This window comes from Fistularia commersonii, chromosome 31, assembly GCF_037954325.1.
Source record: "Fistularia commersonii isolate RoL2024-O1a breed Wild chromosome 31, RoL_Fcom_v1.0, whole genome shotgun sequence".
NCBI lineage: Eukaryota > Metazoa > Chordata > Actinopteri > Syngnathiformes > Fistulariidae > Fistularia > Fistularia commersonii.
Genome location: NC_141314.1, coordinates 10372376 through 10392177, shown reverse-complemented (window position 1 = coordinate 10392177; position 19802 = coordinate 10372376). Strand labels below are relative to the sequence as shown.

The following is a 19802-nucleotide window of genomic DNA, read 5'->3' as shown; positions in this document are numbered from 1 at the left end:
TCATCTACGAGATGTCAGTGGAAAATCACCAACATTTGTTCAAAGGGGGGAAATGCAAGATCTATCCCAAGATGATATCTATGAATAAGAAGTCTATTCATTAAAATATTGGACGACTCTTTTTCTGCTGTCGGTGGAGGGGGGGGGGGGGGGGGGGGGGGGGGTGAAACTGCTCCGTTAGCTAAGCTGCCAACCTTTAAGACTAATCACCAGCTATTGATTGATTGATGCCATGCATAAAGATAATACAATTCAAACACAAATTTAAAAAATCCTGTCGTCTTCTCCCTGCCTCTGTTTCTATGGCGGTCAGTTGATGGTGGCGGACATTTGGGTGGGGGTTTGCAGTTTCCCCAAAAAATGCTAAAACGTGTCCGATATGGGGGTCAAATTAACTCAAGAGATATAAAAAACAATTACAGGCACGATCTGGGGATCGCCGGCGAGCGGAAATGCACAACTAAGGCATGGTACGGAGAGAATATGATACAATATAAGCTCAATGTCAGCTGTTTCCCATCAGCAGCATTAATATTGATGACGAAGTACCAGGCTGACTAAGCTCTCAGGCAGTCTCTCTCTCTCTCTCTCTCTCTCTCTCTCTCTCTCTCTCTCTCTCTCTCTCTCTTTCTCTTTCTTGCTCCCTCTCTCGCCCTCTCCCTCCCTCTAGATATACCCACACCCTGGATGCAGGCAGGCGTGCACACACCGGCAGACACACTTAGCTTCCGTGTTGCTCTCCTTGCTCTACCCCTGCAATTCTCTCCATCCCCGCTCTTCCCGCTGGTGGATTTCATCCCCACTGCTGTGTGGAACACCGGTAAGAAGCCGTCTGCCCGCGCCTCGCCTTTGTCCGTCTTATCTGTGTTTTTTTTTTTTTTTGTTCCCTTTTTTGATTCCCTCTTTCCTGGAAGTCAGACAAAGGATTGGGGTGTGGCCGGCTACTCTGAGGCAGAGAGAGAGAGAGGGGGGAAAAGCTGAGGATGGGGAGGAGGAGGAGGGGTGTCGGTTTGGATGGGGATGATGCTGATGAGCAGACAAAAAGGCTGGTGTTTGGATATTTAATTTTACTGGATAGATCGAGTGATGTGTGACGGTGACTGATACTGTTCAGGCCAGGCCTAAATAGCAGATGGGGCTAACGTGCAAAGCTAACAGTGATTAAAAAAAAAAAAAAAACATTTTTAAGACATTGGAAAACCCGCAGGCATCCGTCGGGGCTTCGCGGTGACAAGGATGCCGGTGATGGCACGGTAGCTCGTCGTCACGTCTCTGCACCGGATGGACGGCGGGGCCGGACGGCGTGGTGAGATCTGAAGCTGCGGCTGGGACTGCGGCGGAACCCGCCGGGATCGACCGGGCTGCAGGGGCGGACGCAAGGGGGGACGGGGGAGAACAAAGACCCCGCAGACCGGCGGGGACAAAGGAGGCCGGAGGATAAAACCGTGCACGTGTTGGCTGCACGGGAAAACGGCGCATTTTAAAAAGAAGGCGTGTGGGAGGCAGCTGCCGCCTTCAGGCATCCATGTGGAAGTGTGTAAGCGTAGCCACTCCCTGTGGATGCGGTCTTCTGATAGCTTAGGTACGGTTTCGACCGCGGGGATTTTTAGCGTCTCTTACGACGAGCGTTCGCTATTACATTATGTTTCCATTGTGAAATGACACAAGCGGGGTGGTTATGCAAATCTGCGGGTTTAAGGAAAGGTCACGCCATGTGTCTTCTTCGCCTCCCCCCCCTCCTCCTCACACAGCCGAGATGTCTGACAAGCCCGACATGACCGAGATCGCCCGCTTTGACAAGACGAAGCTGAAGAAGACGGAGACAAAAGAGAAAAACCCTCTGCCCACCAAAGAGAGTGAGTGTCACCAGCGGCAACATCCTCGTGGGAGGGAGAAAGAAAAGCACGTCATTCACACCGGTTTTTCGTTTTCCTCTTTTGCAGCCATCGAGCAGGAGAGGAAAGGCGATGCCACGCCTTGACTTCCGAGCACACGAGGAGAAGACGCTGAGATGCCACAGCAAAAAGCACTTTCTTTTGATTCTCACAGTATTTCGATCTCCTTCTTTTGTCTTCTGATAAGGGTGCTCTAAGCTCCCTGGGGTGCTGTTCATGGCATCCCCACATGGGGGGCTCTCTCGCCACTTGACTGGGAAAACGTTAGCCTGGGCGCCTGTCTTGCGCCGTTAGCCTCCACGGCTAGCGCGTCTCCAGCGTTGCCAAATTGGGGAGTGGTGTCGGGATGTAGCACAGGGAGGCAGGCGTCCAGGCTAAGAGGGGGTGGGTGGGTGGGGGGGCAATGGGTGGGGGTTCACTGACAAGGGAGCCATAAGAGTCTAATCATGTGGGATGTTTTCTTAAGAAACTTTTTACTTTTCTTTATGAAATAAATATGAAGACGTGAAAACCAGTCAATCCTACATGTCTTTCTGTCTCCTTTATTCATCCGCGCACATTGAAATGAGGAGAATGATCTATATGCGCACATTAACCTACAGCGATTTTGTCGATTTCAGCACATATTTAGAATATCTAGACTGTGTTGCGGAAAGAATAGCAATGTATACGTGCCCTGTCCATCTGCAATGGAAACATATATCATAATATCAATATTATATATACGGTATGCGTATAAAGTGGCCAAACGGACAATCAAACACCTTTTCTTCGGCGGCTATTCAACATATGAATGACCTCAAGTCATTAATATGAAAATGCAGAGTGTTTGCATTGATCCAGTCGTCATAGAATAATGGCATATTTAGGATTGGATTTTAAAACAACCCGGAGCAACACCGATTTCATGTTACATTGTTATGAGCTGGGTTTTTTTTTTGCAAATCTATAGGCTAAAACTGAGCCATAGGAATCTTTTTTTTAAGATGAATTGATATGCTCTGGGCTCGAAAGTGTAAATGCGAGAAGATAGCTGCGGTGTCCTGCGTGTTACACAATAATCTATCCTTATGAATACTCATCACGTGGAACACAAAGGATAGAGAAGGTGAAGAACGACGCCATGATCGCAGGGCTTCTCCTGCTGGCAGAAACCAGAAGGTGGGCGTTTGCGTCAAACATACATTCATGTTAAGGGGGACGTCAGTAAATATTCAATTTTGGGAATCCAAACAAATACCATATATCCATCCCTGTTGCTTCTCCCCTTTGATCAGGTGATTTTATGAATACGGCCAATCATTTATTTATGACAGGTCATTTTGCATTCCAGCAGAGGTCATTTCCAGCCCGCTGGCGTCGCCAGTCCTGCCACCCCCTTCTTCTCCCGCTTCTCCTCCTTCTCCCCCCGCGGCCCGTCAAGCCCGTCACCTCCACAGTCTTTTAGGGCTCTATTTCTCTCACCTTGCACCGCCCGCGTCTGCAGCCCCCCCTTCCCCCTCTCTGCTCTGCACAAGGATGCAACTTTTTTTTTTCCGCACAAACAAAAAGTCATGTGAGTTTCGACCAGGACGTCCAAAAGCGCACTCAGGCGTGGGGGCGGCGTGGGGGGTGAATCGGAGCGGCTGCGGGTTTCAGTCGTGTTGCAGAATGATTGCGGGCCATTTCTAATTAGTGGAGATTATCCTCACGCGCACACACACACACACTCACGCATTGTGTGCGCATTGTCCGCAATCTGAGTGGATTGTTGTTTTAAGGGGATTTTGAGTGGCTTATTGGGGATCCCACGAGTGTTGTTTTTATTTTACAAAATGAGCGGTTTTATTTCAACTAACATGGCAAAGCGGCAGAAACTGTTTTTTTTTTTGTTTGTTTTTTGTTTTTTTTCGGGAGGGGGTTGATGAACTCTTGATTTTTCACCCGAAATCAAGGGGGAGATTAACAACGGAGGATTAACGAGATTGTACTTAATCCCAGATATGATGACTGATCCCGGCGGGGATTTTATTTTTAGACAACCCTCGTTACGCAACTCTCATTTGAACAAATAACGGTTTAGGAAATAATAATAATAATAATAATAATAATGATAATAATAATAAACAACTGTTGACGGGGGACTCCCTGACGCGTCCTCGTATTAATACTCCAGACTGTTTTCACACCGCGCTGTTTCCCGTGGAAACATCTAACATCTATTATCCTATTATCACGACGCTGTCAATGTCGGCGACGTGTGAAGGGGGATTTACATGACTATACGGGCTCAACTCCTGCAGGACTTTATGGCCCTGCGCTCACTTTGTACCCCCACCTACCCACCCATCCACACACACACACACACACGCACACACTCCCGTGTGGGACAGCAATCTGTGAAACTGTGCAAAACGTCTTTTTTAACTAAAACACACGCAAACTGTTGCAAAATGAGTCCCTCGAAGGGATGGTACTCCTCGTTGTGAACGGATGAACGCGAAGCCTGGGAACGGCAGGTGAATGGATGAACCCCTTTGAAGTGCACGCATGCGCAGACGCCTTCAATCGCACGGTGCGGCGTTACTTGCCTGACAGAACTGTCAATCAACAGGGTGGGAACGGCCGTATAAATATCCTGCGTGGGCGGCGTGGGGCTCGACTCCGGCGGCCTCCCTCTCTCTGTCTTCCTCGCGGCGCGCCTCTGGGATCCGGCAGCGATGGGACGCGTCCTCCTCCTGGCCGCCTCGGCTCTGTCTCTGGCGTGTCACTTCCACGCCGCGTCCAGCTGGTACGTGGGGCCTCTCCTGGAGGGGACGGACGGGAAACACGCAAAGGGGGCACTGGTTAACCGAAGTCTTTCTCTCCTCTCCCCGCAGGACCGTGAACAAGATCCTCATGACCGGGCCGAAGGTGAGCGCGTAAAGGTTTCCGTCACGCATGGTTTCCACGCGGTGAAGTTTTTTTTTATCATTATTATCATAATTGTTATTATTATTTGCACTTTTTGAGCAATCCCTCTCCCGCAGGCGTTCCTGGCCTACGCCGGCAGCGTGCAGGCGGGTGCGCAGAGCGGCATCCACGAGTGCAAGCACCAGTTTGCGTGGGACAAGTGGAACTGCCCGGAGAGCGCGGTGCAGCTATCCACGCACAGCAGCCTCCGTGGAGGTGAGTCCAAACTCGGACGCCGTGTAGCGTAAATACGCGCGTAAATTACGCGTAATTTACGCGCAATTTACGCGCCAAACTGCAAGAGTGTGTTTCCTCTCCTCCGCCACCTTCAGCCACCAAGGAGACGTCTTTCGTGCACGCCATCAGCGCGGCCGGCGTGATGTACACGCTCACCAAAAACTGCAGCATGGGGGACTTTGACAACTGCGGATGCGATGACAGCAGGATCGGACAGACGGGTACGCGGATTCCCTCTTTTTTTTTCTTGCATCTTGGTTCTTCCCGGGATACGAGGATGCTCGCTTCGGTCCGCAGGGGGCCGCGGCTGGATCTGGGGAGGCTGCAGCGACAACGTGGCGTTTGGAGAGAAGATCTCCAAGCAGTTCGTGGACGCGCTGGAGGACGGACGGGACTCCCGCGCCGCGGTGAACCTGCACAACAACGCCGCGGGCAGGCTGGTGAGGGCTTATTTGAGCCGTTTTGAGATTCACACCCCGCTCTTTTTAAGGTTTCTAACACGCATCCTCCTCCCGCCAGGCCATCAAGGCGACCATGAGGAAAGCCTGCAAGTGCCACGGCGTGTCCGGGAGCTGCAGCATCCAGACCTGTTGGATGCAGCTGGCAGACTTCCGGGAGGTGGGAAACTACCTGCGGATGAAGCACGGCCACGCCAAGAAGCTGGAGATGGACAAGAAGCCGGCGCGGGCCGGTAACAGCGCGGACAACCGCGGGGCCATCGCGACGGCCGTGCGGAGCATCGCCCCCACGGAGCTCATTTTCCTGGAGGATTCCCCGGATTACTGCGTGAAGAACCGGAGCCTGGGCTTCCAGGGGACGGAGGGCCGGGAGTGTTTGCGGGGCGACCGCGGCGCGTCGCCGTGGGAGCGGCGGAGCTGCCGCCGGCTCTGCCACGAGTGCGGCCTGCGCGTGGCGGAGACGCGCACGGAAGTCGTCAGTAGCTGCAATTGCAAGTTCCACTGGTGCTGCACGGTGAAGTGTGACAAATGCACGCAGGTTGTGACGAAATATTTCTGTGCGCGCAGGGACAACGACAAGAGGCCGCACAGCAAAGCGCGGCGCAAGAACCGTGCGCGTCCGCACTGACGGGCACGTCCGCGCCCAATCCCCGGCTCTCCTTTAGTTTCTTCCCTTAAAAACTGTAAAGCCATTTAATGCACTTTATCTTGCTGAATGGACGTCAAATATCGAGTGCTGTGAATTTCCGGTCTGCAAAAAAATGTCCGAAATTATATATTTTAATTCTTTTTTTACTTAATAAATATTTTTATATGACGCACGGCTAGGCCTGGTTTGTGTGCACGTCGGCGGCCACAGTGACCCGACGCCCCCCTTTGAAGTGCGCGGAGGCGTTTCCTGCAGCCGCCGTCCAATCAGCGCGCCGGGCGCAGACGCATAAAGCACCGGGGCCCCGTTTGGCCCCCCATTCAAATAAAAACCAAAGTTGTGCTCGAGGTGAAGCCGTTCGTACCATCCAAAAAAAAAAAAAAAAAAAATGGTGCGTCTGATTCTCTGGCTCTTGCCGCTCGCATACGAGACGTGCTCCGGGCATGCGTGGTAAGATCTGATTTTAGCGCTTTTTCTCTGCACGCAATATCACCTGATCGATTTTAATATCTTTCCCGTGTCTTCTCAGGATGGCGGGTAACCTCCTCATGGCGGGATCTAAGGTAAACCACCGCAGTTTAAAACGAGATGTGCCGCTTCAGGTGCGACAAACCGGGCCGCTAAGCTGCGGTTCTCCTCTCCCCGCAGGCCTACCTGACGTACGCGGGCAGCGTGCAGGTGGGCACCCGGAGCGGGATCGAGGAGTGCAAGCACCAGTTCGCCTGGGACCGGTGGAACTGTCCGGACAGCGCCGTGCAGCACAGGGGCCTCCGGCGAGGTGAGGACGCGCCGCACGCAAGACCCGCAGCTGCGCGTCACTGCGGGCGTGCGGAATGCGTGTGGTGGAACGCGGGAGGTGCGGGTTCCCAGCAGCAGGGGGCACCAACCCCGCCTGCTGCGGGGATGCGTCTCACCGCGTTGCCGTTTGGTAACACACGCCTGGACGCGTTTGCCCAACAGGCCTGATAACAGATGTCACACTTTGAATTGAAATTCGTGGCAGAGTTTCTTTCCAGATCACGCCAAGGACTCGAACTCACCTCGCGTTTGTTGGTCTCAGCCACCAGAGAGACGTCTTTCGTCCACGCCATCAGCGCGGCCGGGGTCATGCACACTCTGACCCGGAACTGCAGTCTGGGAGAATTGGACGACTGCGGATGCGACGTCTCCAAGAACGGGAAAATTGGTGAAACTCCAAAAAAAAAAAAAAAAAAAAAAAAAAAAGAGGAAACGAATGCGTTTGTGTGAGCATGAATCCTGTCGTGAATGTAAGCGTGCATCCGATCTTACCCTGCACTCAGGCGGACGCGGCTGGCTCTGGGGAGGCTGCAGCGACAACGTCATCTTCGGGGAGAGGATCTCCAAGCAGTACGTGGACGCGCAGGAGACCGGCCAGGACTCCAGGGCCGCGGTGAACCTGCACAACAACGAGGCCGGTCGCCAGGTGAGCGCCCGCGCGGCACGAGCGCACATCTCCCGGGCGAAGCGGGCACAAGAGCGATCTGTTTTCCCCACTACAGGCGGTGAAGGCAACACTGAAGCACATCTGCAGATGTCACGGCATGTCTGAGAGCTGCAGCGTCCAGACCTGCTGGACGCAGCTGTCCGACTTCAGAGAAATAGGCGACTATCTGAAGGTGAAGCACGGCCAGGCTCAGAAACTGGACATCGACAAGAAGCGCAGGAGGGCCGGGAACAGCGCGGACAGCCGGGGCGCCATCGCGGAGGCGTTCAGCGGTATCTCCCAAACAGAGCTCATCTACCTGGAGGACTCTCCGGATTACTGCAGGAGGAACGTCAGCTCGGGGCTGCACGGCACGGAGGGCCGGGAGTGCCTGCAGCACGGCGAGGGCTTGACGGCGTGGGAGAAGAGGAGCTGCCGCCGGTTGTGCCACGAGTGCGGCCTGGCGGTGGTGGAGCGGCGCACGGAGGTCGTCAGCAGCTGCAACTGCAAGTTCCACTGGTGCTGCAAGGTGGACTGCGACGAATGCACCCAGACCGTGGTCACGTACGTCTGCGCCAGGAGGGACGGACCCGAAGGACCCGGATCCAGACGGAGACACCGCGGACCCAAATAACAAGCTCACCTGAAACACAAGAGGACAATCTGCCAACATCTAATGTAGCTCAAATCATAATTGCACTTCTGATTCTTGTCTCCATGTTGCGTGTCTATTTATAAAAAACATCTTTCTGGAACCGCTGAGGCGGGCAGGAGGGGGTCAAAATAAAAAACTACTCGCTCTCCACTCACAAGTCTTGTCTTTTTCTGGCGGAGGAGGTGTTGGAGGAGAAGAAGGCGCAGGCATTTTAACCACCTCTGGTTCCAGTAGAGAGAGCAGTGCTGCAGCATTCACCAACGCCGCTCCAGGGTTCAGTTACAAACGTAAAGCAAATGCACGTTATTAAACAGCATTTCCTCAGAATATATATAAATATTCCAGAAGTTAACAGTTTGAAATGAGGTGAATATCTTTTCCTTTTTTTTTTGTTTTTTAAAGCATCGTGAGGGTATTATCATACATCCTGTGGAAGTAATGTTAGGAATCGATGCCCTCGGGTTTCAAAGATTTCACCCCCTTTTATTTAACATTCTACGGAGATGGCTGGCGTGTCGCTCCGGGGTGGAGGGGTTTTATGACAGGGCACATAAGATGAGCGCGGTCCATTAGAATGTGAATGGACTGAATACACTCGGCAGAGGATTACGTGGATAACATGGCGCAGTTCACACTTCAGCGAGGTGTTGATCCGCCGTCGATCCGCTCTAACTTTGATGTCGACGCGTATTGGACGGATTCAAAGAGCGGGGCGGCTTTCAAAGACAAACTGGCCCGAGTATTTCCACCACAAGAAGTTTAGTCATTTGTCCTGGTAATCTGGAACAGCGCCGCCTGTCCCGGTCTCTGTCACATCCCAGAGGCAATGCAAATGAACAGCCAGAACACATCAAAGAACAAAACGACAAACACACATTTCCACTCAATATCCCCCCACTCACAATAAATCAATAACTGAAAACGCAAAGCGAAAGCAGCGAGATATAAACGGAAGCGAGGTAAATTTCAAATCTTATGATTTGCAAGTAATTAGGTGCTGGAGAAGCCTGAACTCCACCCACCCGGCCATCCCTGTCTAAAAGCTATTCATTCAGCCCCCTCACTCCTCTACCCCCTGTATCTACCAAAATCTTCCTCCCAGCTGGATGTGTCATAAATCTGCCGCCGTCTCACTTAAATGAGTGATGGCATGGATATTACTTTCATCGGGGGGTCCGTGCCTGGAGGGGGGGTTGGGGGTGACAGGCTGTTTCAATATAGCGCCGTGGACCGTTTTTGTTTTTTTTTTTACACTGGCTAAAGGTAAAACAAGTCGAGGCGTTGGGTATTCAACAGTAGTAACAGTCCACATTTCATGTCAACACAGCTGCTAGTTCCATATATGACTTATCTCACAGGCGGCCATTAGAGACAAATCCTACGACTGAACGGAGACGTAAAAATCCCAACTCCCTTCACGGCACACAGGTGGAAAACAGTGTTCTGTTCCAGATATTGACAGGAAAGATAATTTTACCCCCGAATAAAATATGTGTGTCGAGAGAAGCGCTCCCTCCTGCCCTCCCCATTTGTCTGTTTGCTTCTGGGGATATCCTGTATTTCCCATGCTATCCTGCTGTGTGTTAATGAAGGTTTGGCCCCACTGGAGGCCGTCGCTGACCCACCCCTCAGCTCCGCTCTCCGCCGGCTGCATTATTGGTCCTATATTGGCCCCACATGAGGGAAGATGATGGGATATGGAGCGAGATGAACCCATTTGTTCTCCCTCTGATATTACATTCTTTCTGTAAAAGGTCGACGCCCCTTCGAGAAAGTGCCCTGCAACAGCTATACAAGAATCATTTTAAAACCTGCCACCGTATCAGTTTCCCACCTTTCAGCATTATTCAGATACTTCACGAAAATTTAACTGGCAATACACTGCTTTATTTTGAGACTGCTCTACAACAGCGCAGCCATTCATTGGGGGGTACGTTTCCAAATCAGTGTAGCAGACAAAAAACACAAGAGGGGGTGATCTCCCACAAGGACCCCCCAGGAGGACTCATGTATTCACCCAGACAGGCCTGGGGGTCTGGAGGGATCTGAGTGTGATTGATCACCTCTTCTCCTGCTGCCCTCCTACTCTCACCTGGGTGTGAGATACAAGGCGGCTGAGTCTAGATTGATTCTGATACCAGACATCTTCAATCTGAGGATTAAAAAATGAATAAAAAAATCGCAACACAGCAACTTAAATTATGCTGAAATGTGTCTCCAAAGAGCAACACGGTGGTAAAAATGAAGTTTGCAGAACCAGCAAGTTAAGCCACTTTAGCATTTACTATGAAACGTTTGGCATTTTGATGAAAAGCATGGAAAGATTCATTCTCATTTCACTTTCAAGTGGGATTTTTTCCTGATTTATGATCTGGGTCTGGCTTCTTCCTAGTGACTCTAAGACTCAACATGGAGGAAGATAACGTAGGCATTTACGCGTGCACATAATAGGAGTGAAGTCATTAGGCAGCAAATGGTATTTTACGCCTCATTCAAAAGATCCGGGGCCTTGTTGGTTTCAGGATATCGAATGCTGTATTTACACCACAGAGTGAGTTACTTTTACAAGTAAAATCAGAACATAATGCCGATACAAGAGGATCAGTAAAATCTGATGTTTTGTTTTTTTAATATCTGCTCAGGAAAACCCCGTCAGACACCAAACACTCCCTGCTTAAGTTAAGCTGTTTTATGTAAATTCTCGTGTTCTGTGCAGGGCTGAAGCCATGCATTCAAAAACAAACAAACGTCCGGGTCAATTTATTGTTTTAAATTAAATGGGTCAATTTAAAGATATTGTGGATATGCTCAAGCATTGTCATGCAAATTATTAGATACATTTAATTTCATTACAAGATAATTTCTTGTTTGCTCAGTTTCATTTCGCTGATAGTTTAGATAAATTTAATTTTTCTCATTCTGCAAGGATTTGAAATCCCATTGATTTACAGAGGCAAAGATGTCCAGATGAAGACACTGAACTGATCCATCAATTGTAAGTGAAATAAATTCTATTTTACTTCATGTTTTTTCTCAAGGTCTTCCCCCTGAGTTCTTTAAAAACTCAAACCAAAACCCACCGGTAAACGACGGCTTCAGTAGATCTGTGTTAACATCTGCCCGGTGTCTGTTTACCACACAATACAATCACCTGCTATATTGACGATGGCTTTGCAGTTCCAGCTCCTGGCAGAAAGTCATGTCTGGAATGGAGTCTCCCCTCAGATACACCCGCTTCCCAGCCCGGTCTGCATATTTGACAGGAGAAAGACATCTAAGGACCATTATCGGGAGACTTACAGTGGCGTATCTGCAGCAGAAACTTTCCTGCGTAGATGACGCAGTCCTGTCAAATGATCGATCTTGTCCATTAGATGGCGGCGCTGCTGATGTCCTGGCTGCTGGGGCAACACGTGTGGTTCACAGAGGGTCACAAACATGAGAGATCTTTCCAACAGGTAGGCCAACCATAATAATCATTTTCCCAGAGAACTTTGCTCCGGCTGAGGATTCAAAAAGTTCCCAAGCTATTCTGTTTCATCCGCCCTTCTCGAGGCAGCTCGACTCCTTTCAGCTGCTCCAGCTCAGTCATAACCAGCTGAAGTTGCTTCCATCAGGGTTGCAGCTTTAAGCGCAAGGTTGCAAGTTGTGTGCACATTTTTCAGAGCGGATGTAAACATTCTATCAAATGTCATTGCCTGTATTTGTAAACAAAAGTGGTCATTGTTGACCACTTTTGTGGTCACACATAATTTCGAAGACGTACTTCAAGTAAGACTATTTCTGGAGAATATTGAATGACCTGGGGTTATTCTTCATAACTACACTGTCTGTGATTCAATCGAGCAAAACGCAACAGGAAAATATTGCTCTGAATGTACAGAAAAATAACAAAAAAATGAGAAGTGCTTCAATTCTATTGTCACATTGTGAGAAAACCACCTAAACTTTCCAAAATCTGAAAATAATATCCATCAACACATATTAGATTTTTTTAATACTGTGTAAAATAGACTCTACGAATCAGCCTCACTGCCCGACATGTATGCCACAACAAGTTAGCAATGCCAGCCCAGAAGAGAAGAAATCGGGCTTCTAACGGCCTTCAGGGGCAAGAGTCACAAGAAATAAAACATGCAAACTAGGCATTGATGGAATGAATAAATAAATAACGAACCCAACAGATAGGAAATGGAAAGTAATGAATGTCAGCAATGCAAAACACTTACAGTCGAAAGTTTGCCAGACAGTGACAGCTGTTAGCGTTTACATTGTCACTTTAACCACAGAATGGTGGCCCCATCTCAGGGCTCAGTGATGAGTGATAACGGCTTTTGTCATTTTCTAACAATTCTGTATGAATTTCAATGACTGACTTGGGAAAGAACTGATTATATGGGCAAATCATAAAGATCCAAGTTATTTGAGGCATGCACTTTTCACACCAGAGGTACTTCCAAAAAGGAAACAGCAGATGGCAACATTGCAACAAAAACAGAAAAAAATTGTATCGGCACCTGTGATGAGAGCTTGCGTTGAGATTCATTTCAAGAGTAGGTTACAGTTTGAGGTTGTTTTGTTTTAATCTAATGCTTCCACTTTCTCAGCTCAGAGTTCATGTTTAGACTCTTGCAGGGTTTGGAAGGGGGGCGACAAATCATCAGTCTGAATGTGTTATGAAAGAAGGTCAGGGGAAAAACACAGCAGGACCAAAAATTTGGAATTCTTTTGGAGTATAAAGTATCTCGTTGGTTTCAGTGGATACTGGCGCGTGTGTGTGTGTGTGCGTTTGCGCGCTCGTACTACAAGTCTATACAGACTTGAAGGACACATCTGTGACGATACCCCCTAGAAAGGCTTGAAAGCCATGACAAAGACAACTACAACTGCCTGTCAGTGGGTTTTTGAGCAAAATGCAATTAAAATTAAGGGAAAACTGGTCTTAAGTGTTGAATTTAGAAAAATAACAAATGAAAATTGCAATCCAAAATTCATGTCTTGTGGCTCGCCTCGGGAAACGCTTGATGCGGACTTCTGCTGTGCTGCACCATTAGGTCCCTGTCGTCTTGTAATGTACTGCTGTGCTGACGTTCCCCTGGGGTGAAGCAGATGACAGCCCATCACACACAGACATACACACAGATGGACACACACACACACACACGCGCGCACGGGCGCACACACACACGCACAGCCTTTTCCTCATTGACACTGGTGACCAGACTCCAGCAGAGACTCAGTTTGCCTGCTGCACCAGGACTCTGACCCACATCAACAGCATGCCGCAAGAAAATATCTGTTGTCTTTGTCATATCATTTGTACATGTGCATTTACAGAATTTGAAAAGTATTTTAAGAGAATGTAACCTTTTTCCACTGATATATCAGCCGGTCCTTTTTGCAAACTCAGAAATACCTCTTTTTCTTCCCACACATCTGATTGGGCCCTTGGTGGATGCTTGGGTGTCTCCTCCTCTTTCACAAGGGCCAGCTTGTCAGGGTGGCCAACACAAACGATCAGATCGCATTGCTTCAGCCTGGCTCGCACTGGAATAAAAAAAAAAAAAAACCTTTTTGTTACAGGGGAAATCTTTATGAGTTTGTTTATTATCATTTGAACGGATGTGAGTGAGCGACATGAATCGTGAACTAAAAATGCACATCCCGAAAAGTTAACAAGAGCAATAAGACTACGGCGAAGTCTGTTTGTGATTTAAAGCACACTTGAGACCAAAGATTTGACAAAAGGAGGAGAAGCAGTAGACAGCCAGATATGTAAAGTGCTCTGTGTTTGACTCCCACCAGGAGAGCTGTCTGAAAGTCATGAAACAAGAAACCAGCTACATGCGGAGGCTTGTGTCGTTCTGAATATTTGGATACATCTATTCTTGATAGGCTGCCATATTTGATCAACTGATCTCAAAACTTAAAAAGTTTCCCTCTGTCAGGTTTATGGAGATTCTTCTATGAAGTCTACTGTGTGCACTTTCTAGTTTCTTGTTACATTAGGTGGGTGTATTTTCTGAGTTGCCAAACAGTTAAGTGACATGTTATCACTCGGTATCAAACAGAGGCCTTTTTTTCTTCAAAATATAACACCAAACTAATCTGTTTTTTTTTTCCTCAAATTTCTGAATGGTAAGTGACAAGTAATGCACGGTGGAGTACGAACTGTAAACGTACGCTTACTGCTGAAACTGTCCCCCCTGGCAGAGAACAAGTTGCAACATTATGCCTCCCATAAAACACCTTGATGGATAACCATTTGTGTGATCTTTCAGTTACTCCTATCTATCTATCTATCTATCATCAGACTCATCTGGCAGCACTCATGTGCAGAAATGCATTTCGCCAACACTGACATCCACAAGCAACTCCTGTAGTTGTCGGCATCAAATATCCACTTTTGGCAATCTGATTTCACATCTGGGGCAACTGCTACATTACCTGCTTTGCATAGCAAATGAATCAATCATCACAGGCCTGTTGCTGCCGTAATTGGCGCTTGCAGCCAAGTAAAAAGGGTTAAACAGTCAAACATACTCGCCAGTCGATCCAAGCAATTAGACAAGCAGTCCAGCTCTTTCAGGATGTGCTCCAAATCAATGGAGATGACAGCTCTGTCTGTGCTCTTGTCGGCAGCATCCATCTGAAAAATTACAGAATTATAGCAGGGTTTAAGTCTTACACGAAGCCATCTGTCATTGCATATGTTGACTTAGTATCCACAACTGGATAGAAAACACAACACAACTTATTTTCAACATTTCTTTTATTCATTCCTGCTGAAGTATGCTCACAGAACATTTACATAAATAGCTTACAGTTAAAGGGCATCGCTTTAGGAACAATACTACCTACTAATGCAATGGCAAACAAATAAAACCCAGGAAAATTGCATCTCTATAACACACAAATCAGAACATTTGCAATCGCATTGCATTTTAAAGACAAACTCTCCCAACAACGCCACCCTTATCTCGGTGTTTGTGCACAAGTCTGACATTTTGCATCACATCTGAGTCACATCCGACTGAGCCGTGTGCCCGCCGGCCTCGGGACACTTGTCACTCTCGGCCGCCGGGTCTCCGTCTCTGCAGACGGCGGCTCTGCAGCGGAGGTGTGCTTCTTCCAGCTCCTGGATGGAGGTCCAGATGTCGGGGCTGGTTCTCAGCGCAGCCATGTCATACACCATCAGCGTCAGCTGCACTGCAGCGGCAAGGCGGGTTAGCAGATTTGTTTACAACGTTGCTTTAACGAAGCAAGGAGAGCGGTTTCATACTTGATATGTTTTCAATCTCCTCGATGATCCTCTCCAAAGCTCGATTGAGCTCACAGAAGTCGGTGCCGCTGCTCGGCGGCGGCTCCGCGGGCGGAGCGGCGTCCGACATCCGGGCTACTAAAACAGGCGGGCTCCAGCTAGCAGCGCAAGCTAGCGCCGGCCAGCAGCGCAAGCTAGCGCCGGCGAGCAACGCAAGATAGCGCCGGCGAGCAAAGCAAGCTAGCGCCGGATAGCAGTGCAAGCTAGCGCCGACAAAATTAAGCTAACACACCCGTGAGAAGGCTTGACCCGAGGGGCGTAAAAATCTCGAAAATACAAGCGTTACGGTGATTTAATGTTTATCTAAGACGGCAGTCAACACTACGGTGCGAGAGAAGAATAAACTTTTCAACCCCAAATTGTGTCAAACTTACGGCTTCTCGGGCAGCCGCACAGTTTTGAGTCTGACACACTGATGTCCGGCCTTTCAAACGCTCCGGATTGTCTTTTTTTTTTTTATATATATATATTTTTAATAAATTTATTTTTTTCAAAATTAGCCATTTACCCAATATATTTAATGTTGTAGAAACTAACCCCAGTCCAAAATAATTAAAATAAAATAAACAAAAAAAAAGGTGAAAGTGGACGTCCTATCTGGTCCACTACATTTCTACCGTCCTCGTGTGTTTACATGTAAAAGGGAGTCTTTTATATTCTTCTCCATCATCCCATTAACATCCTTCCAGGTTTAAAACGTGTGTTACGAGGTTTGCATATCAGTGTCTTTTTAACACGGATGATCCCAAATGATTGAGTGAAGTTCCTGTTGAAGTGGCAGATTATGGTGTATTTAACCACGAGCGGGCAAAACCCCTGCAGGGCCTGAACACGCTGACAGAAGGAAAAGAAAAAAAAAGGAGAAAAAAAAAAAAAGAAAGGCTGAAATAGACGACTCACCTGAGAAAACAGCCAATCAGACAAGAGCGGGGCGTCTCCAGGGAAACGGATAAAGCAGGCGTGACAGGTGACATCTGAACACCATCAAGGGCAAACAGTGAAGGAAGGGCAGGAGAAGAATCCTCTGCACCCGGGACGCTTGAGATCTCTGATATCTGCAGCAAACTGAGTGTGAAGACCTCATCGGAGCCGCACAAAAACGGGAGACAAAGGGAAAACCGAGGGGAAGGATAAGGAAGACTTTGTCTGGACGATGTCTTCATTCGAGGCCCAGGACCAGTCTCCTCCTCGGTGCGGCCCCCAGTTCCCGAGTCTGGGCCAGGAGCCTCCGGAGCTCAGCATGTACAGCGACTGCTACTACCCTCCTCCGTCGCTGCCGAGCCCTCAGCGCAACACGCCGACCTCCTACGACCTGGCCGACTACGCCGGCTCCTCCTCGAACCCCTACCTCTGGTTCAACGGCTCCGGGATCAACACGTCGCCGTACCTGGCCGCCACCAGCCCGCCCGGCAACCCCGGCCCGCCCTTCGTCCCCCAGCACTACGGCATGCAGAGGCCCTACCTGGGGCCGGTCGGGGCCGGGGGACCCGGGGGCGAGCTCAGCTGGTTCTCGCTTCCGTCGCAGGAGGACCTGATGAAGCTGGTCAGACCCCCTTATTCTTACTCGGCTCTCATCGCCATGGCGATCCACGGGGCCCCGGACAGACGGCTGACGCTGAGCCAGATCTACCAGTACGTCGCCGACAATTTTCCCTTCTACAACAAAAGCAAAGCGGGCTGGCAGAACTCCATCAGGCACAACCTGTCGCTGAACGACTGCTTCAAGAAGGTGCCGAGAGACGAGGACGACCCAGGTATCGCGCGTCGTCGGCGTATTCGCGTTTTTAAAATGTTTAAAATGTGTTACTTGGGGTAACGCTGTTTTTGTTTTCAACGGTCCATTCATAGGTAAGGGCAACTACTGGACTCTGGACCCGAACTGCGAGAAGATGTTCGACAACGGAAACTTCCGTCGCAAAAGAAAGAGGAAGTCCGACTCGCTCTCCGGCGGCGACGGCGGATCGGGGCCCCCTGAATCGGGCGACAGCGAGCGCGGCAGCCCCAAACTCTCGGGCAACCCGGGCCTCGACATCTCCCCCGCGCCGGACAGAATCCCTTCCCCGACGTCGTCGGGCGCCGCGCCCTGCCTGAGCAGCTTCCTCTCCGAGATGTCCGGAGTAACCGCGGGAGCGCCGGGCGAAGTCGGGGGCGACGGCCTCAACCGGCCGCTGCAGATCAACCTCCCGATGGACGGGCCCCATCGGCACGCTCAGCCCGGGGGCTTCGGCAGCTACGCCCCGGGTTCCCCCGGCAGAGAGTGGCTACCGCAAGTTCCCCCTCCGCCCGTTCTCTCGTCCTCGCCCACCCAGTCGTCCCTCGGGTACAGCGGCCCCATGCTCAGCCAGTACAGCGGCTCCGGCGGCCATTTCTACCCTCCTCTGGGCTCCTCGGGGATCATCTACCACCGCGAGGGCACCGAGGTGTAAATGGGTTCCGACGAGCGCTCTGACCAGACTCTTTGCAGGAAAACGTCACCCGCCCCGACGCCTCGGCTGTTTCTCCCGAGGAAAGGGGGGGGGGAACACACACACACACACATATATGCACGCGTACACACACGCACAAACAGCAAATACGTTTGCGCTGACTGAGACAGTTGAGATCTCCGTAGCGCGTGACAGCGGAGCCAAAGAGGCCTCCATTCCCACAGGAACAGCCGAGTCAGCGGCGAGCAGGGCCGCGAGTGTCGCTCCCTTAAAAAAAAAAAAAAAAAAAAAAAAAACGCTATCAGATCCGCAGTCAGCTTTTTATTCCAACCAACGTCGTCTCTATCAGATCTGACTCACTATTAACAGATCCCAGATCTCATCTGCTGACACAAGGCCGTTCCACGCCGCTATCTGCGATTCCAAGATGGTATCACACTCATAACGCCCAGACAGCATATTTCAGAGGAGTAGTTAAATTTCACCGTTGTCTACAAAGCTGGGAGGAAACTGGAAGAACACCTGCTGAGCTGTAACGCAAGAAATGTAACGGATTTACAGGCGAATAATGTAAATATGTTTAAGTGTCCTATAATGTTATACATTTCCATTGTCGGTTTCGTCGGTGCGCCTGCTGTCGTGTATTTGTCACGTCTGAGCTGTTTTTTTTTTTTTTGATATGAATAAAATTCTCCACAGTCCGAGGGGGTCGCTATTTTATTCTTTTTTAATGAAAACAAACAAGAAAGTGTGTGTGTGTGTGTGTGTGTTGGGGATGAGAAAACTGACAGAAAACAGCCCTGTCAGGGAAAGCTATGATGACCGGCGGAGGAAAAGCTGCCTGTCGGTGAAACCCGATCCCTGTGTGATGGATGGTTAACTGATTCTCCTCAACGTTGAAAATCCACATTCCCATGTGATCTTTTTCTCTCCCGACACTAAACATTAAAATCCCTCGCTGTCAACGTTATGACTGGGTGGAAGTCCCTCCTCCCCCGACGCTGTATGCACAACGGGGTGTTTAAGTAAACAACGAAACCTCACATTAATCAGATTTTCTCATTAAGATAATGTTCTGCCAAACCCACAAACCCCTCGCGCTTATTTATGAATAAAAAGAAAACGCCGGCCTGGCATTGAAAAGGACAGGCGGATATCCTGCGCGGAAATGTTTAAATTACATACAAATAGATATATATCAGTCATGGGCGCTAACTTTCTGATTAGGAAATGAATGATCCGTCATTAGCGTCTGGACAGCGTTGCGAGAGTATAGTTCACGGCCTACACAGAAATCATTACGCGAGCGGCGATATCGATCGGTCTGGGTCAAATAATGATTATAAACGTGAAACTTCCAGATTTAGTGAACCAGTTTCAGTTCAGATTTCCCCGGTGCCGCCCTAATGGCACCCTCACCTCCCTCGGAGGCGACGTGCCGTGTAAATATAGCGAGCTGCAAACTCTCCCGCTTTCCCCCCCCTGTATATTTTATAAGCTTAACACCGTGCCGCTTTTACACGACTCCAGAAATGAGTCCTCCGCTCCGCGGCATCGCTTTGTTTTTTTTCCTCCTTCTCGTGCATCTCCTGCAAAAGAGATGCCAACGGCGGCGAGGCCGACCGATTGAGAGAGATTAGAGAGGGAATAAACATGAGGACGGGGGCAGAGCGCCGCGCAAAGCTTATTAAAATGGAGGCAAAGACTGGGAGAAAAGTAATAAGAGGATAAACGTGATGTACGGTAAAGTTAGGAAAGTGTTGGGCTATTTGAAAATGCACGGTAA

General features: G+C 49.5%; 4 protein-coding genes across 4 annotated transcripts; all 4 read left to right on the top strand.

The window, feature by feature from the left end:
• The first annotated feature begins 662 nt into the window (after positions 1-662).
• Positions 663-2408, top strand: tmsb2 (thymosin beta 2). The gene is made up of 3 exons (XM_086178765.1): positions 663-820; positions 1752-1856; positions 1944-2408. Exons 1-3 carry the CDS (start codon positions 688-690, stop codon positions 1979-1981), a joined length of 276 nt encoding a protein of 91 aa, XP_086034891.1. The 5' UTR covers positions 663-687; the 3' UTR covers positions 1982-2408.
• Positions 2409-4555: 2147 nt separating this feature from the next.
• On the top strand, positions 4556-6480 carry LOC147215878 (protein Wnt-8a-like). Its single transcript, XM_086178699.1, has 6 exons — positions 4556-4665; positions 4754-4787; positions 4904-5042; positions 5159-5284; positions 5361-5503; positions 5583-6480. Exons 1-6 carry the CDS (start codon positions 4595-4597, stop codon positions 6147-6149), a joined length of 1080 nt encoding a protein of 359 aa, XP_086034825.1. The 5' UTR covers positions 4556-4594; the 3' UTR covers positions 6150-6480.
• Positions 6481-6558: 78 nt separating this feature from the next.
• On the top strand, positions 6559-8333 carry LOC147215877 (protein Wnt-8a-like). The gene is made up of 6 exons (XM_086178700.1): positions 6559-6620; positions 6700-6733; positions 6819-6948; positions 7231-7356; positions 7472-7614; positions 7691-8333. The coding sequence occupies exons 1-6, from the start codon at positions 6559-6561 to the stop codon at positions 8246-8248; spliced, it is 1053 nt and encodes a 350-aa protein (XP_086034826.1). The 3' UTR covers positions 8249-8333.
• Positions 8334-16591: 8258 nt separating this feature from the next.
• On the top strand, positions 16592-18717 carry foxi3b (forkhead box I3b). Its single transcript, XM_086178787.1, has 2 exons — positions 16592-17344; positions 17439-18717. The coding sequence occupies exons 1-2, from the start codon at positions 16744-16746 to the stop codon at positions 18014-18016; spliced, it is 1179 nt and encodes a 392-aa protein (XP_086034913.1). The 5' UTR covers positions 16592-16743; the 3' UTR covers positions 18017-18717.
• The last annotated feature ends 1085 nt before the right edge of the window (positions 18718-19802 follow it).

Coding starts and splice junctions, on each gene's coding strand:
- tmsb2 (XM_086178765.1), top strand. CDS start 688: ATGCAGGCAGGCGTGCACACACCGGCAGACACACTTAGCTTCCGTGTT. Junction 821..1,751: donor CACTGCTGTGTGGAACACCG/GTAAGAAGCCGT, acceptor CTCCTCACACAG/CCGAGATGTCTGACAAGCCC. Junction 1,857..1,943: donor CCCTCTGCCCACCAAAGAGA/GTGAGTGTCACC, acceptor CCTCTTTTGCAG/CCATCGAGCAGGAGAGGAAA.
- foxi3b (XM_086178787.1), top strand. CDS start 16,744: ATGTCTTCATTCGAGGCCCAGGACCAGTCTCCTCCTCGGTGCGGCCCC. Junction 17,345..17,438: donor GAGAGACGAGGACGACCCAG/GTATCGCGCGTC, acceptor GTCCATTCATAG/GTAAGGGCAACTACTGGACT.
- LOC147215878 (XM_086178699.1), top strand. CDS start 4,595: ATGGGACGCGTCCTCCTCCTGGCCGCCTCGGCTCTGTCTCTGGCGTGT. Junction 4,788..4,903: donor TCCTCATGACCGGGCCGAAG/GTGAGCGCGTAA, acceptor CCTCTCCCGCAG/GCGTTCCTGGCCTACGCCGG. Junction 5,504..5,582: donor ACAACGCCGCGGGCAGGCTG/GTGAGGGCTTAT, acceptor TCCTCCCGCCAG/GCCATCAAGGCGACCATGAG.
- LOC147215877 (XM_086178700.1), top strand. CDS start 6,559: ATGGTGCGTCTGATTCTCTGGCTCTTGCCGCTCGCATACGAGACGTGC. Junction 6,949..7,230: donor GCACAGGGGCCTCCGGCGAG/GTGAGGACGCGC, acceptor TGTTGGTCTCAG/CCACCAGAGAGACGTCTTTC. Junction 7,357..7,471: donor CTCCAAGAACGGGAAAATTG/GTGAAACTCCAA, acceptor CCCTGCACTCAG/GCGGACGCGGCTGGCTCTGG.